The sequence below is a fragment of the Abramis brama genome, assembly GCF_963993115.1.
Source record: "Abramis brama genome assembly, chromosome: 8".
Lineage (NCBI taxonomy): Eukaryota > Metazoa > Chordata > Actinopteri > Cypriniformes > Leuciscidae > Abramis > Abramis brama.
The window spans coordinates 9090036-9106964 of NC_139970.1; the positions used below are offsets into that span (position 1 = coordinate 9090036).

The window sequence follows — 16929 nt, forward strand, 5'->3', positions numbered from 1 at the left end:
TGGTTTTACAAATGAATCTGATGTACGTAACAGCAGTTTTAGGAACCGTTCTTCAATGAGACCGTTGACGTGAGAATGAACTGAACCGTTTTCATGTGAACAGTCACATTTTATTCTGTGTAATAAATAATGGCGATTTGCACACTTTTCATTCTGCTGGTTTTTCATGAATGAGACCCATTATCTTTCGGACTTGTGAAGATTGGATCAAAGTAAGTGTGAATAAGGGCCATGGTTGTGGTTTTATGTTTTTGAGCGACCACTGTTACTTTTTAATAGCTATCAAAAATACTGTTGCACATGATCACAGTCTCTTCGTCAGGATAAAAAGACACAGATACACAACATCAATCAATAAAAATGAGTTTTGATAGCCATTAAAACTACCAAACATTATCCCATTAAATGCTTCAGTTCCATCAAGTATTTTGCAAATTACTAGTTTTCTCTTTTTTAAATCTTGCGCCACTCAATTCAACCAATAAAACCCAATCTAGAGGTTTCTATTCTATAAATATATTTAAATACTTAACAATATAAGATCATCGTTCAGTGTTTGAAATCTACCCGAAACCTTGGTTTTACGGTGGAAACAGAAACAGAAATCTGCAGGGAACGCTGGTCCCACGTGGCGTAAGGCTGACTTACGGTGGCTGACAATGGCTGAGTTTGACCCTGACACCTCAGTGGAAGTCTGGAGGAGAACCATCAGGTTGCACAAACCATTCTCCAAAGAAATTGCACCAAATGTCCGCACAGCAAAGGCAGGGTCATTTGAGTTGACGTCCACCCCCCCGCCCGCCACCTCTACTGTACTCTGAAACATGGCCACCAGGGGCTCTTGTATTAGAAAGACCAAACGAGGCTCTAAACTGATTAAGCACCATAAAGAAGAACTAACGGTTTAACCCATATATTTGGCAAAAGAATTACCTCAAAGTGTCATTATTCTGTTTTCTCTTCGCTGAATGAGTTCCATGTCAGTGTTTCTACAAGATTAGCAAGCTCTAGGTTGAGATCTCTGCTGTTAGTCGTGAAGGAGAACGAGATCCGGCTGTTTGTCACTGCTGGGAACGAGCCCCGCCTGAAGACCGGCTCTGCTGAGGAGATTATTGCTTTAATTAACCGTGTGATGATGTGAGCAGTCCAGGCCTGGTCCACTGAGCGCGTGTGCAACAACCCATCAACGAGTCATACTGTTCAGTCATACAGATTTGTGTCCTGATTACAAGTCGTATGGTAGATTCTCTTGAGACCACATCAAGCTTAGACCAGCCCTGATATCTGAGAGACAGGAGGTTTGTTGGCTGTTCATTCTGGGCTACTGGCTGAAAGTTGTACAAGCTTGGGTTTTTTTATACCTGGTATTCATCTTGGGTGACCCAAACACACTTTCAGAGATGCCACATTACACATCCATCCTGGACAACAGGGAAGGACCACCTTCTCATGCAATGCTTAATCTTGTGAGCAAGGTACAACTATAAAGGTGGCATTAACCGAAATTGTGACCTTCTGTATTGCGACGTATATCAGAGTGAAACGGCTTTTTGAAGGGTAGGACTTGATTTTGTCCGTTGGGAATTGACTGTTGTGGTTTGCTAATTGCTGCGATCTTACATGAGTGACAGATTGCTGGAGAAAATGATTGTTCCTCCTTTTCACCATTGCACACATAATCAGAGAAGAGATTTCCCACTACGGTTTGCCTGGTAACCTTCGTGAATGACATTCATCATGCAGAAAAGTCTAAATATAAAGTATTTTATAGTACATAAAATGCCTAAAAATAAAGATGAACGAGAAACAGCAAGTGCTCTTTGCCATCGCTACCATTTATCTGCAGCAAAAGGGCAAACGCCGGTCAACCTGGGCTCACGTAACTCGTGCTTTACTACCATAGTACGATGCATCATTGAAGAAATCAACTAGCTAGTCACGACAAATTGGTCGTTCAACCACGTTGGTGGTTGATGTCATGCAGGTGGTGGAGTAATAACTTATTTTAATTAATCTGTTAGAGATCGAATGTTTTGAGAATCTAGATGTTTTGCTATAAGGACATGGCATCTGAGGACTAATTCTCATTATTTTGCTTCATTTCCAGATTCAATCATAGATTCGTTCTTATGCACTAGAGCACGTTCTCACATGCGCAGTCTTCGATAACTGCACTTTAAATCTCTTGACAAACTAAAATACGTAAATGACATTTGTACGTACTCTAAATAAAAGATATAGATTGTACTGAATGTCAGCTTGCTCCACTCACTTCACTCCTATTGGTTGTCGCTCCCAAAAGTCGCTCTTGATTTGCATAAAGTTAAACATATCTCAGCTTTGTTGCGTCGCTGGACACGCCTACATCCTCGTTTCACTGGAAATCACCAGCTGTCCATTGAAATGAGAGGGATTGTGTCGCTGCTAGTGTGAACACACTAACCTACCCTCGACAAAACCCTTCATCAGGTCACAGGAGATGCATGTTAACACCTGGTGTAAAGGAGAAGTCCTCAGCTGAACACTCGTGATCAGATCACCCGAGACAGATGCTAATACCAAGTATAAACCAGAGTCTTGTCCTCCTTTTTCTCCAGCCAACACACACACACACACAAGCTTCCTAAAGCCCAAAGTATACTTCGCCCATCCGCATTCAGAAAGCCTCATTTTTGTGGCAACAGCGCATGTGTGAATGACTTGATCACTTGATAACAAAGCCCACTAGATAGTGCGCACGACTAAAGGAGTATACTTTGAAAGGCTTGGGCTCTTGAGCAGAACACGGAAAATGAAGTATACCTGGGCCTTAACACAAGGACTCAACAGGACACCTGCTAATCTCATTTCATCTGAGAAATAACTAATGGAATCAGTAATATGATAGAATACGATTCACTAGCGTTAGTACAGCAGACCATCACCCCTTTTCCACTGACACAGTGCTGGTGCACGGCACCATTTTGCACGTTTTCACAGAAAAAAAAGGTGGTTTTGATCCTTAGCTCCTAAACCCGTTGGTCTCAATCGAAGAAATAGTGACATTAGGAGCCGGTGGAGTACCACTGGATGGCAAGAGACTCCCATGAAAAATGTAAAAATATTACTTCAGTTGACATTTCTACGTAGATTTTTTCTGATGATAATTACTCTTGATGTGAAAATAAGTTCTCAAAACCAGGAGTAAACTAAGATTGCAATGCACATGAGCAGGCAATGTAGTAATGTAGTCAGTTAGATCATCGTTTTGCTCTTAAGTCAGTAGAAATATGGGTCGGGTCTCCGCGGATCACCCAACTGAGCACAGGCTCCAGCACTAGCACCATTTGGTGAAAAAGGGGTATATGTGAGGGCCGAACACAATTCTTGGTTCAGTACAACAATAAACATGGGATGGACACTTGACTGACCAAGCAGCAATACGTGTCCAGAAAGACTCAGATCTGCTGATGGTCTACGGTGTCAGTCACACAGCTGTTGGTGACAGGGCATAAGAGTTAGTTCACCCAAAAGACAAACCCCTAAACACATGACTGACTTTCTTTTGTAGAACACAAGAGATGTTTTCAAGCACGTTCACGCTGCTCTTCTCCATGCAATTAAAGTAAACTGAAGCTGGGCCATTCAAGCTCCAAAAAAAGGCAAAAAAGCACCATAAAAGTATCATAAAAGTGATCCACTTGTTGGTCAGCCCGTTTTCTTTGCCGTACAAAATGACAGCGTACAAATGTTTGTGTCCGTCTAAACAGACGCATTAATAGCTGTTCAGATATGTTAATTAAAAGTTCACCGCACTGAAAACTTGGTGTTAACAGGCCTTAACTCAAAATCTGGCAGCAATCAAAAGTTGTGTGCAAATAGGCAAATATGTATATAATAATATTGCATGTGATGACGTGTCACACTAGATTTGACATCAATGATGCCAAACCAACACATTCTTACTCCCAACTTGGTCAGCGCCCCTTGGTATCACTTTTTAACGCACAGGGTAACCCTTCAGCGTCATTTTTCAACGAGCAGGGTGATCCATTGCTTTCAATGAGAAACCTTCGGCATCAATACACAGACGCAATGAGCATGTGGATTTTATCATGATGAAATTATATATTGGGGTATAATTTTTCTATTGAGACATATGTTGGGATGTTGTTTTCAATTTAATCAGCCAGCATAATTTTATTTACATTTATTCACACTATTAGTCATGTTTGACCATGTAACCCAACGCTAACCCCTAAACCTACCCATTTGTAAACTCCAAGTGTTCAGAGGCCAAACGATTGATTTTTGTGGAGAACAGACACAAAAGCGATCACTGTCACCATCAAGATCAGATCCTGAGCACATTCAAAAATGACCGCTAGAATAAGCATTATATCAGCTTTGGTTTAGAAATGGCATTGGCTCTTGTGTGTCTCGTGACAGATTGGGTCAAGCTAAAGTTTGCGAGTATCTTCTGAAGGAGATATGACTGCGTGCGATCACAGAGCAGGGTCATCTTCAGGGATTAAAACCTTAATTTCCACTCTGTTCTTCATATAAAGATATTGTATGGCTTCAGAAGACTTGGAATACAACAGTTGTTTTTAATACTTTTTTACTTTTTTTTATAATGTCAGTTTTTGCAATAAATACCTTTAATATAATATAATAAATGTACTTTTATTTGCCTGTTGTGTGTTTTATATTGTTGAGAATTGAGTAGGTTTAGGGTAGGGGTGATAAAATCATTTCTACTTTCACAAACCAGGGAACTACACTGCGACCAAAATGGTCGCATATGCGACCTTTTGAAATGCCATTGCGACCCTAATTTTTAATGGGTCGCAAATGTATCACTGATTATTTTTGTACCTATGTTTTAGGCAATATGCTATTATTTACTATGAGTATTCATTAAAACAGAAATGTGTATTTTAAGAATACGTTTCAACACATCAAGTTGGCTTCAGCCCCGCGACCGTTACTTAGATTAAAACGTACCAAGCTCTCTCTCTCTCTCTCAAAACACGGACGCGCGCACACAGAGAGAGAAGATAATTGTAAAATGAAAATTGACGGGCTATAGTTTAAATGTTGTTCTTGCTTGTTTTTTTTCTGTCAAAATGTCAGAAAGCATTTTGTATTATCCATCCATCGTTTTTAAAATTCGTTAAATGACGGACGTTTTACTGTTAACACAGCCCTCGTTATATGTCGGATTCGTCTAACTTATACTTGATATTATTTTTAGAATAAGTGATTCGTTATGCTATTATTGGACTCCTGTCTATTCATTGTCAACTGTTTTCTATAAATATGTTTGTATTGGCTAACATTTATGCATGACATTTATTCAGCTAATGCGTGTCCTGTTTAAAATGTGCAATGTTCAAACGCAAAGACAGCACGTCACAAATAGAAGCCCTTTTCCCGGTATCATATTTGGATATTGGAATAATAAATTAAGTAGCCTATCTTAATTGTACACAATGTTCCTGTTTTTTGTTTTGTTTTTTACTGTTTTCTAGGGGTTTCTTAATTTTAGACAAGTTGACCAGCACACATTAAATGCAATGCAATGCAATATAATGCATGTGTGTCCTATGTGTGACATATTTTGCACACAGGTAAAGGTGCCCAATATCAGTCATTTCTAAAGTAAAAAAAAAAAAAAAAAAGTGTTTTGGAAATTATCTCTTTAATTGATTATCAGTAAATTTGTTTTCTATACAGAGATATCATATCGGTATCGGCCATAACAGCAATATTAATATCGTTTATTATCGGTATCGGCCACAATTTTCACATCGGTGCATCACTACTTAAGAGTTCAGGAGTCTGCCCATCTGTGCCAACCATAGCATGTTGAAATCCATTTTGCACTTTATTGTGTAGGCCTACTGTATTTTCTATCGCAGTAAATCTATCCCAACCAATGTTAAAGAAAACAAAAACAACAAGGCATGTGGTTTAAAAGATGGCAAGTAAAATAAAAAGCACATCTGTATGCAATATAGTTTCATTATTGTTCATTATTATCCAGAGCGGCTTACTATAAATAATTTGTGCGACCAAATCATGTTTTGCGCCAGTAACTGAAAAAGTTAGTAGCGCAAGTGCCACCAGTGGAAAAGGTTAGTGTAGTTCCCTGCAAACGCAAAGAATTAAATGCGTCTTGATCTGATTACCCACTCGTCGTAAAATTACGCTGAAAAGGCATCCTGTGCATTAAAATGTGATACCGAGTGTCAATATGTAACGAGTTGGGAGTAAAAGCATGTTTCGGTTGTCACGTCACAACTAGTCGTTATACACAAGTTTGAATGTGCAGAAATTGCTTTTTTGGAGCTTGACAGACCTTGGTCACGGTTTAATTTTCGTTTTATGGAAAAGAGCAGAGAGTGAACATTGATCAAAATTTCTTTCTTGTTTCACAAATGAAAAAGTCATGAGGGTGAGTAAATGATGACATTTGTCAATGATAACCATTTCTTAAAAATGTGAGATGGGGTGGTCTCAGTTGCTCTGAGGGAATGGGGGGGTGGCAGCAGTGGCACTAGTGATGCTGAAGCCAGTAGGTGGCGCTGTCGAGCTATGGCTGGGCTGCAGGTCTTTGGGGATCCCGCTGTGGGAAGCCAGTTGGTGGCCGAAGGCTGCACTGAACTGTGGGAGCTGTAGTTTAGGTTGGGTGTGGGTGTGTGTGAGGAGGTCGCGTGAGGAGGGCGAGGACGACGGTGAGGTGAGGCCGGTTTGGGGAAGAGCGGAGAGAGCGGCGCTGGGTTGCAGGATTGTGGAGTGGGACGTGGACGGAGGGGTGGACAGAGAGGTGGAGAGAAGGTGAGTTTCAGCAGTGAGGAGGTTCCCGAACTGTGCCGGGTCGGTGAGCGAGAGAGGGAGGTTATTCCAGGAGGTGCGCGGAGGAACCGGTGCTCCACTCAAAGGCACCTCCAATAAGAGAGGCGGGTCGGTTTGATAAGAGGCACCGTGTCGGGGTGAGATGTGATCCCTGTAGGGCTCGCTGCTGTAATGAGTACCTAGGGGGGAGGTATCCGGTTTGGGCGCTCGGGAAAACGTTCGTTGTGTTAATCCCCCATTTGAACTTGCGGTGCTGCTCTGGGTCGGCTGCGGAGAAGGGGATGTTGGGAAATGATGGTCTGTTGGGGCATGGAGGAGGTTGCCCTCCAGTTCTAGATTATGAAAGGTCTCTGAAGTCATTCGGCTGTTTAGAAGATCTCCAATGCCAGTCGTCGCGACCCCTGATCCGGAGAACACAGCCATGGTGCGGTGGTCCACCCCGTCCGCTGGGGTCAGTTCACCCATTGAGGACAAACACACCAGGGAGTCGGGATACGAGCCCATCGCCTGCAGGGCTCGGACTAGCTCCTCTGCCTCCTCTGTGGTGGGCAACAACTCTCCATTCTTACCTGGATCCACAAAGACAACTCAGACAAAGTGCAAACATGCCAACTAACAAGAAGATTTTTACATTTCCTGGAAAAAAAAACATGTGGTGATTGACAAACTGGTGCAAGAACTGCCACAATGCTAGGGTAGTCTGTGTGAGGGCTTGCTGGCCCCAAGCCAAAAGAGCCCACCCTCAAGTCTCTACGATATTCTGCTGTCATATAATCACATGTGACCGTACCCTCAAACAGGTCGAAATCCTGAAGATCATCAGGTAGTCTGGGCAGCACGTCGGAGAAATCTTCCTGATTCAGCTCAAGGTCATTGGGAATGTCAGGCATTTCGTTTGTGATGTCATCAGGAAGCTCATCTGCACTGAGTTCGGGGGTCGACGGACTCCTGTAAGTGCGAACGCAAGCGGAAAATAGGGTTAGTAACATTTCACAGGGTTCGTACAGATACTGTCAAATCAAATTCTAGGACTTTCAAGGACTTTAAGCACTAATTTTTTTTTTTGCAAGGACTATAATCAGAGATCTCATTTATCAAGCAATATCTTTATTATCATTTAAATTCTAAAAAAGGTAAATAGATAAATAAAAATCAACGAATAAAACAAAATGGTAAAATAAAGTGCAGCACATGCAATGCCTGCGGTAACTTTAACCATTGAAAGGATACCATGACAAAGATATCGCTTTCCTTTTTTTCTCCCATGAATATATGATTGAATAAAAGTTGTATAATATACTTGGATATTTATACGAGCAGTATCACGCTCACAGCCATGCAAAATGGCTCTATATCTATATCAGACGGACTGCAGCTTTAATTTTGTGTGAAAAGATTGTTTTATCAATACAATTAAAAATACATTTTCCATATATTGTCTTTCAATAATTCAAGAACTTTCAAAGTACTTCTTCAGAACAATGGCTGTTTTCAAAGGTTTTTCAGGACTTAAATTTCAAAGAGTTAAATTCAAGTACTTCAAGCACTGTGTGCGAACCCTGATATTAGATGAATCAGGTCAGAAACATACTCTATGAAATACATGAGCATGAACGGTTGGCCAACACATCACAAGAACAGATCGTTGTTGCCGATGTCGGTAATAAACCTCAGTTCTCAAGGGGTTCATAAAAGTTCTCTTCGTGTTTGTCCTTAAACCCGATGAGTTATTATTTGGGTAGCTAGATAAAGCAAATAAAGTAGAGACAGAATTTAAACTGTTGCTCTTTCATGACACTAGTGGTCCTAGTCTATAGGTTGTTATACTGATACATACCCGATGATTATACCCATTTTCTCCAGTTTATTGGACAGTAGGGGAGTAAGAAAAGTATATTGTATTTAATTTTTTTTTTTTATCCTTTCAAGGTAAGTTATTTCTAAACCCCTTCTAGGAAGATTGATCTTTTTTGATATTTTGGCCTTGTCCCAAATAACAAAGCTTTATGCTATCCCCACTTAAGATTTTGAAAAACAAACATTTCATTTATGGTAACTAAAATAAAAAGAATCTACTTTTATCGCTTAGCTCTTGTGGACTTGTTTGTTGAACTGGGACCTGGAAATGGCAGTTCTTAGGCTTTCAAGGAGGCTTCAGATTGAAGACCTCTTATTAAAATTTAATGCCTAAGAGAAAAATACTTATTACATTTTTAATGGCCTTAAAATCAAGAGATCCTAATTTCAGACTTAAGAATTTTTAATGCTCCCACGGCATTAAAAAAAGACCAACTTATCAAAAAATTATGAGACAATAATAAAAATGTCTGTACGGTAGTATATAGGGCAAATTCCCGTTGTATCGAAAATCAATATTTTTCAAGGTATATTTTTCAAAGATAGAAACTCCAGTATCACGACAACACTATTATGTAGCAACACAAACTTTTCATTCAATAATTTGTGTTTTGCTTGATACAGCGGCTGTATGTAAAATAATAAAGTTCAACATAGTTCAGCTAATGCTACTTCGACGGCATACATCGAAGTCTGTGCAAAACTGATGCAATACCAAGCTTCATTGGCCCCAGTGGAACACATATTTACATTGTCTGAACTTTCAGACCCTCTTCTGGTCTGGATCTTGACTTGAACTCAACCTACACAGGACTCGAATGAGCCATTCTTGAATACAACACTGGTATTTGTGATGACATTTAGGACTGCAACAACAACACACTGGTGAAGCCAGACTGTGACGCTGGATTGAAAGTAAGCTGGGCACCTGACATGGGCGTGGTGGGCGGGCAGTGAGAGGGAGGGCATTAGTAAGTTGCCCTGTGGCACAGCTGGGGGAATGGGCTTCTGCGGTCTGCGAGGACCTCGTCGTCTCTTCTTCTTGTGTTTCTTAGTCAGTGCAGGTGGTTTGGTCTTCTTACGTGGACGCCGCTGTTGCTGCAGACTGCGTCTGTTGCCATCTCCACGCAGGAAATTATCCTGCCACACACACACACACATTTACTTACAACCAATTCTGTGCTGTTAATACATCCCTTTAAAGAGATAGTCCACCCAAGAATTAAAATTAGCCCATGATTTACTCGGCCTCAAGTCATCCTAGGTGTATATGACATTCTTCTTTCAGACGAATACAATCAGAGTTATATATATATATATATATATATATTAAAAAAATCCTGACTCTTCCAAGCTTTATAATGGCAGTGAATGGATGTTTCTATTTTGAAGTCCATAAAAGTGCATCTATCCATGATAAAAGTGCATCTATCCATGATAAACGCACTCCACACGGCTCTGGGGGTTAATAAAGGCCTTCTGAAGCGAAGCGATGCGTGTGTAAGAAAAATATCCATATTTAACATTACAAAGTAAAATTCCAGCTTCTGGCCAAACGCAGTCTCTGCTTACGCCTAAAGCACAACTTACACAACTCATGACGTCAGAAGTAGCTTTAGTGCGTCATAGCGTAGCGTAAATATCAGCAGTGCGTCGCATTACTCGCATAAGTTGTGCTTTAGACTTAAGTGGAATCCTTATGTTTGTTTGGCTGGAAGCTAGTTATGCATCGCTTCGCTTCAGAAGGCCTTTATTAACCCCCGGAGCCGTGTGGAGCACTTTTATCATGTACAGATGCACTTTTATCATGGATAGATTCACTTTTATCATGGATAGATGCACTTTTATGGACTTCAAAAAATAAACAGCCATTCACTGCCATTATAAAGCTTGGAAGAGCCAGGACATTTATTAATATAACACTGATTGTATTCATCTGAAAGAAGAAAGTCATATACACCTAGGATGACTTGAGGGTGAGTAAATCATGGGCTAATTTCATTTTTGCGTGAACTATCCCTTTAAGGTTATCCATATGAGATGTGGTTTCTCACCATTTTCTTTGCATGTTCGTCACAGAGAGGTGTCTGGTGAGTGATGTCAAACACAGGAACGGAGCACTGCTGTCCATCAGCGAACCGTGCCGTGCAGCTGGAGAACAGCTGCTGAGAGCGATTCAGTAGGATATCTGCAGCGACATGCTGTCAAGAGCATAACACACACCTGACAACTGCACATGGGTGTTACTTGTTCAAACTGACATTGTTTCATCACTAACACATGCTCATTTTACTTGAAGTATGCATATGTTAAAGGATACGTTGAAAACAGTGGCGTGAAAATGGCAAAGCTACGTCGCTGCAGTTTTGACCCTTTGTGGTTCCCGTACATATCGTCCTTTCATACTTTTGTGGAACTGCAGACCTTGAACTGAAAAATACATATATACAAACATTAAAAATAGGGCTGCACGATGTATTGTTTTAGCATCGATATCGCGATGTGCACATAACCATCATAGAGTGAAAGTTTATCATTTGCATGTTTTTAAGTCGAGTCAGGCAAGAGGACTCGCGTCCTGTTTTATGTGCGCACACACAGAGTCGCGCAGACAGCACGTGAACGCTGAATTCAGTTATTTCTTTCTTTTGAGGTTAAACAGACGTGCACGCAAAATTAAGTCAAAATGCCGTCTCGGTCAGTACCTTCGTAAACACAGTCGGTTATATGTTGTAAACAATTGAGAAAGAAAACGGATGAGTGTCATTTATCTTATGTCCGTGCATTCGTCTTACAGTGACAGCAGCCTAATACACCCACAGCTGTTTGTGTCACCAATGGTGATCAAACAACAAAAAAGAAAGAGAAAATTACTTTTGTAGTTTAAAAAAAAGATAAATTGTATTATATTAGATATATTTGATTTAGACAGTGAAGACTTATTTTAAATTTAATTATTAAATTTCTGTACCTGATTAGTTAGATTTTCCAGAAAAACATAAAGCACTGCTTATTTCAATTGCATCTTTCTTTTATTGTATTTATCTATGCTTGTAATTTGTTTATAATTGTCTAAGCAAATTCACTCCCCTACAAAATCATCCCAATTATTCTAGAATGATTAATTCTTTCTCAAATCATCTGGTGAAACTGTTTTATATCGCAACATATATTATTAATATATATAAAAATTTCTCAATGTAAGTTTTTTTCCAATGTCGTGCAGCCCTAATTAAAATTAAAATGCACAGTCCTGAAATAGCTGTACACGTTGACTGAAGGCAGTGCCTGTTGGACGCACCAGGCTGAGGTCTGTGAGCTCTTGCTGAGCTTCTGGATGAGTTGTGCAGTGCAGTCGGGGTCTTTGCTCGCAGCATGAAGCAGAGCTTTCCGGAAGGCGTATCGGTATCTGCTGTGCCGGGTGGCTGCCCTGTCCTGTCGGCACAGGTGTTTATACCTCTCCTGCAGGTACGAGCAGAGCTGTGCCAGACGTGCCCGCCGGGAAAGAGGCTTTTCATTGGAGGACCTGACACACACACACACAAACAAACCAAAAAGGTTATAAAATACAATAAAATGATTGAAAAAAATGGTTCTATTAAATGCTTCTTTGCACTCATGAAGTAACTGAACTGTAAATTGTTATATTTCCTGCCTCAGAAGTTGTGGGAAGCAAGTGAGGAGTGAATTTCTTACCTTTGATGGGGGCTTCTTTCCTGAAGTCTACAGGCCTGAGGCAATAAAGGAACAAGCTCCTCTGTATCTTCATCTGAACTGTCCTCAGACCAGTCCAGCCCTAAGAGAACACACATGCGTGTATAATCAGATATCAAGGTCATTATAGTCTTCAGTGTCACATGATCTTTCAAAAATCATTCTAACATGCTGATCTGCTGTTTTTACTCAGGACTCTTTAATGAATAGAACGTTCAAAAGAACAGCATTTATTTAAATAGAAATCTTTTGTAACATTATAAATATTTTTACTGTCTGGTTTGACTGTGTGCCAATCTAGTATGGAAGCTTGTTTCCACCACAGAATAAATAAATAAAAAAAAGTTACTGCGACTTTTTATCTAACAATTCTGACTAAGTTTATATCTGAGATTAAAAGTTGCAATTTCCTTTTTTTATTCCGCGGCGGAAACAAGATTCTGTTTACTGTTGATGTGGTCTACTATATATATATATATATACACAAATATTATTTGGTTCACAATTATCAAATATTAGTCTGCCCAATAAAACTAATTCAAGGAAGAACACAGGAACTACAGCAACAATGGAACTGGAGAAAGTTATCAGATTACTTTCATATACATTTCCACACTCAGTTTTCTGTTAATCTCAGTATAGCTGAGCCAAACCCAAGTGTCACAGGACAGATCATAGTGTAAGGGCGTTTTTACTCTGGGCACGTTTGCTGCGGTCCGAGTCCGAGTGCGACTATTCCCTACAAAGAAATCTCTGACGTTAACTTTGATCATGGCTTGTCTTGAAAAACGAAGACAATTTGGCGGTCGTAGGAGAAGTCACTGCAGGACTGTGAGTCAAATCTTCTGACACTGGCAGAATTTTGTCGGAGGTAAAATTTGATTGGAACGGTCATTAATCGGCTGTCGGTGAACATGTCAAACTAACGATCAAAGACTTCAGATTTTAGCAAAACAGAGGCAAAACATGTAGTTACTGACTGTATTCTGCAGTGTATAGGACAGTTTTCTAAAAAAAAAGTAAGTTACTTTTTAAGGGAGTAACGCAATAGCGTAATGCATTACTTTTCAAAGTAACTTTCCCCAACACTGGTTATCGGTAAAATCCACTATCAGTCGACCTCTAGTAAAAACGCCCAAAGACACCGACCTGAAGTAACTCAACAGTGGCAAAACATGTAGTTCCTGACTGTATTCTGCAGTGTGTAGGACAGAACTGTGTTGGTGAAGACAGGAGGCGTACCGAGATGTGGGAACAGGTCTCCGTGCTCTCGCTGCCTGTGAGCGTAGAGCTGCACGAGGTGCTGTAGCCGCAGCAGGCAGACAGGGGGCGCTGTGAAGGCAGAGGGGCGCATGGCCACGGAGCGGGGCGGCGGGCCGGCGGGGGCGGCGGGGGGGCGAGGGGACACCGCAGGGGCAGGTCTCTGCTGAACCCCAGACGACACCGAAGGCCCGGTCTGAGGAGGAGCCGGCTTGCACAGCAGAGTCTGCCCTGCCCCGGGCCGGTCTGTGTGCGGAGGGGGCGGGACGAGCCTCGCCGAGGGCGGGGGTGGAGGCGGAGCCGGCGGAGGAGGAGGGGGGGGCTGTGGTAAGTGTGGGGAGGTTGGAAGCGCGCATGTTTCAGTGATGACGTGCTCCGGGTCACGGGTGGTCACTCTCAGGCCAATCACGGACCTCCCGAAGCCCTTCTGCGCCACGCTCTCCTCCCCGTCCGTGTCCTCCTCGTAGAAGGCGAAGGGGTCGAGGAGGTCGGTGTCCGAGAGGTGCATCGGGGTCAGGGACGGGGCGAGCCCGTTGGAGTCTCTCAGGGCTAGAGAGGGAACGGTGATGTTGAGAGCCACCGACTCCACGTGAGCGCGCGAGCGGACCTCGTCCAGGGCGTCGTGCTTCTTCTTGCGCTCCTTCTTGGGGATGAAGCCCAGCACCTGCAGGTGGCTGTTACAGTACCTGCCGGAGCAAAGGGACAGCGCTCGACTCAATCACACACCACTATTCATCAGATCATGAAGTGAGAAAAGTTCTGACATGCTACTGATTTTATTTCACTGATTCTCAAGTAGTTTTGCTGCAATGCCTAGGCTTTGGTAAAAGCGCTATTAAACCAGGAACTTTTCCCCAAGTATTAGTTTATTTTCACTGATATACTTTTTAATTAAAAAAAAATTAAAAAACAAAACGAAATTTGAGGAAAAATAAATAAAACGTATTTCACAGAGCCTTAAAAAAAAAAAAAAAAATGTTGTTCAACTTTAAATTTAATAACCTTTAATTCAACAATTAAACCAGAGTCCAGAAAAATTAAAATGGAAAAAAAATGATTTTGGGAAAAAGTAAAACTGATTTCATAGGGCCAAGCCACACTTTACCTGGTATTCTATAACCACTGAGGGAAATGAAAACGGTATAAATCATTAGATTAAACATGTGAATGAGCACCAGTTGATGATTGGTGACTCAGTCCACACTCAACCAAACCGGTTCCTCTCCTCTTACCGGCGCTCCTCTGCTTTGGGGATGGGGTTGGTGCATCGCTGACTGTTGTACTTCGCCACATACTCGCACTGCTTGAACGGAGCGGTCTTGTCCTCCAGAACATGACGAATGCAGAAGGCGTATCCGTTCAGTCTGCGCTGCTTGCAGAGTTTGGGGCTGTAGGAGCACAGCGGCTTATTATCCACCTCTGAGAAATGGATGTGTTTACCTTCGTACATCACGTGACTCTGGTCCCTGAGAACATCAGCTGATCAGAGACAGAAAACAGTCTACATTACAACACGTGAATGACACGGACTCATTCACAATGCACAAATGCAGGCCGTATACATACATGAAGCGCATACATGTTATGCAATATCTACTGACAGCCCTTGTGTCTTGGTTTAATATTTGAACTAACTGTCAACTCGCAGCTAGTTGATGTGGTCAGAGGTTAACTAAGAATATCTCAACACAAGGACAGAGATCAGAGGGACCAACACAAACAGGCATGTGACAAAGTCATAACAGTGATGAATATTAAATCCTCAGCTTGGTTTGACAAAACCGTATGATTGACAGGACAGTTCAGCTTGACAGACACGGTTAGAAATGATGTATTATGCTGTCAAAATAAGATGATGATGAATGTGGTGGCACAAAATACTTTGATATGTAAACATATTTATATATAATGACACTTAGCATAATTAATATATCATGTGATATACATGATAAATCAAGGTAATTGTCAAAGAAAACCACGGAAATACTATGGTAGATGTTGATTTTATTGTGACACTGAATTAACGAATTAAAACGCGGATATAATATCATCTTTCCTTTAAGTTTGTCCTTAACAAATGATCGATTTTGTTAAATAAACATTGCTGTCATCAAATCGTTATGCTAAATAACTCATAAAACATCACATTCAGCCAGTGTTTGGACATCTGTGCTACTGTTAAAGCAAATCCGTATTTTTTTACCAGTTTAAAATGTAGTTTGAGCCTCTGGCTGTCAGAATCACACATTATTTTGATATTTCCCTCGTTAGCTCCAATGCTAAAAACAAACCCAGGAAACAGAAACATTGATGTGATACTGCGCTAATTTTAGCTTTAAAATGCTAAAAATACAAATATAACCCCATGCAACCGCACATTTTGTTATCTGATTTTATTAAATACGTGAAGTTTGTGTCTATTACTCGCTGTAAAGGTGGCTATAAAACAATGGCGGATGAGGCCCGTTAAATCAGGCCGAAAGAGCGGGGCGCTACAGCCGATTAGGCATAAATAGTCGTTTAATCTAAACTAATTTGCCAGCTAATCTATTAAAAACTTATACAATTATTTCAGCGTCTTTTAATTGTGAAAAAGCAATCGCCACACAATACGGCTTGCTGAATATACATTCTAAGTCAATGTAAACATTGGCCTACAGTAGCTACTAAGCCTCGGTGTTCGAGTAACGCGGTGACGGGGTCAGAGCGCTCATGCGTCGGGTAGATCTGTAATCGAGTCCGCTTACCTGCAGTGGGTTCAGCCTCTACAGGGTCTCACTCCGGACAGACTGTATAAACGCCACGGATCATCAACTGCACCGAATATTCATCGAAATTCCTTATGCTACGGAATATTATTCCCTGCTGAGGTGGTGAACCGTAAAAGCGACCACAAATGCACTTTCGATATTATGATATTATCTTGTGCTCTCATTGAACAGATCTGCGGGGGTTTAGAGTTCAGTGCTCGGCAGACTCACAGCACCTCTAGCGGCTCTGCGGGGACACGGCAACTGCTCCACTACCACGATCAACTACTACAAGACACTATATACATGTCAAATGCCATTTATACAGTGTTGGGGAAAATTACTTTGAAAAGCAATGCATTGCAATATTGTAACTTATTGCGTTACTTCTTTAGAAAAGTAATGTTACGTTACTTTTGCGTTACTTTTTTCCACCTGGGCTGGGCTTATTTTTTTTTTATAGCAAAAAAGTTCTATTTTTGGGGAAATGTAAAGACTCTTTCACACC

At 41.2% G+C, this 16929-nt stretch overlaps 1 protein-coding gene across 1 annotated transcript; it reads right to left on the reverse strand.

The window, feature by feature from the left end:
* Nucleotides 1-6482: 6482 nt before the first annotated feature.
* On the reverse strand, nucleotides 6483-16695 carry ino80da (INO80 complex subunit Da). The gene is made up of 10 exons (XM_084121838.1): nucleotides 16419-16695; nucleotides 14904-15150; nucleotides 13654-14357; nucleotides 12394-12493; nucleotides 11999-12223; nucleotides 11018-11127; nucleotides 10752-10885; nucleotides 9626-9837; nucleotides 7631-7788; nucleotides 6483-7409 (listed from the first exon to the last, which is right to left on the reverse strand). Exons 2-10 carry the CDS (start codon nucleotides 15119-15121, stop codon nucleotides 6502-6504), a joined length of 2769 nt encoding a protein of 922 aa, XP_083977964.1. The 5' UTR covers nucleotides 15122-15150; nucleotides 16419-16695; the 3' UTR covers nucleotides 6483-6501.
* Between the last annotated feature and the right edge of the window lie 234 nt (nucleotides 16696-16929).

What these genes read in the sequence shown, in the direction of transcription:
- ino80da (XM_084121838.1), bottom strand. Translation starts at nt 15,121, where the DNA reads ATGTACGAAGGTAAACACATCCATTTCTCAGAGGTGGATAATAAGCCG. An exon ending in CCCAAAGCAGAGGAGCGCCG is followed by an intron (nt 14,358 to 14,903) that starts GTAAGAGGAGAG and finishes TTGCTCCGGCAG; the next exon opens with GTACTGTAACAGCCACCTGC. An exon ending in GCCCACCACGCCCATGTCAG is followed by an intron (nt 7,789 to 9,625) that starts GTGCCCAGCTTA and finishes TCGCACTTACAG; the next exon opens with GAGTCCGTCGACCCCCGAAC.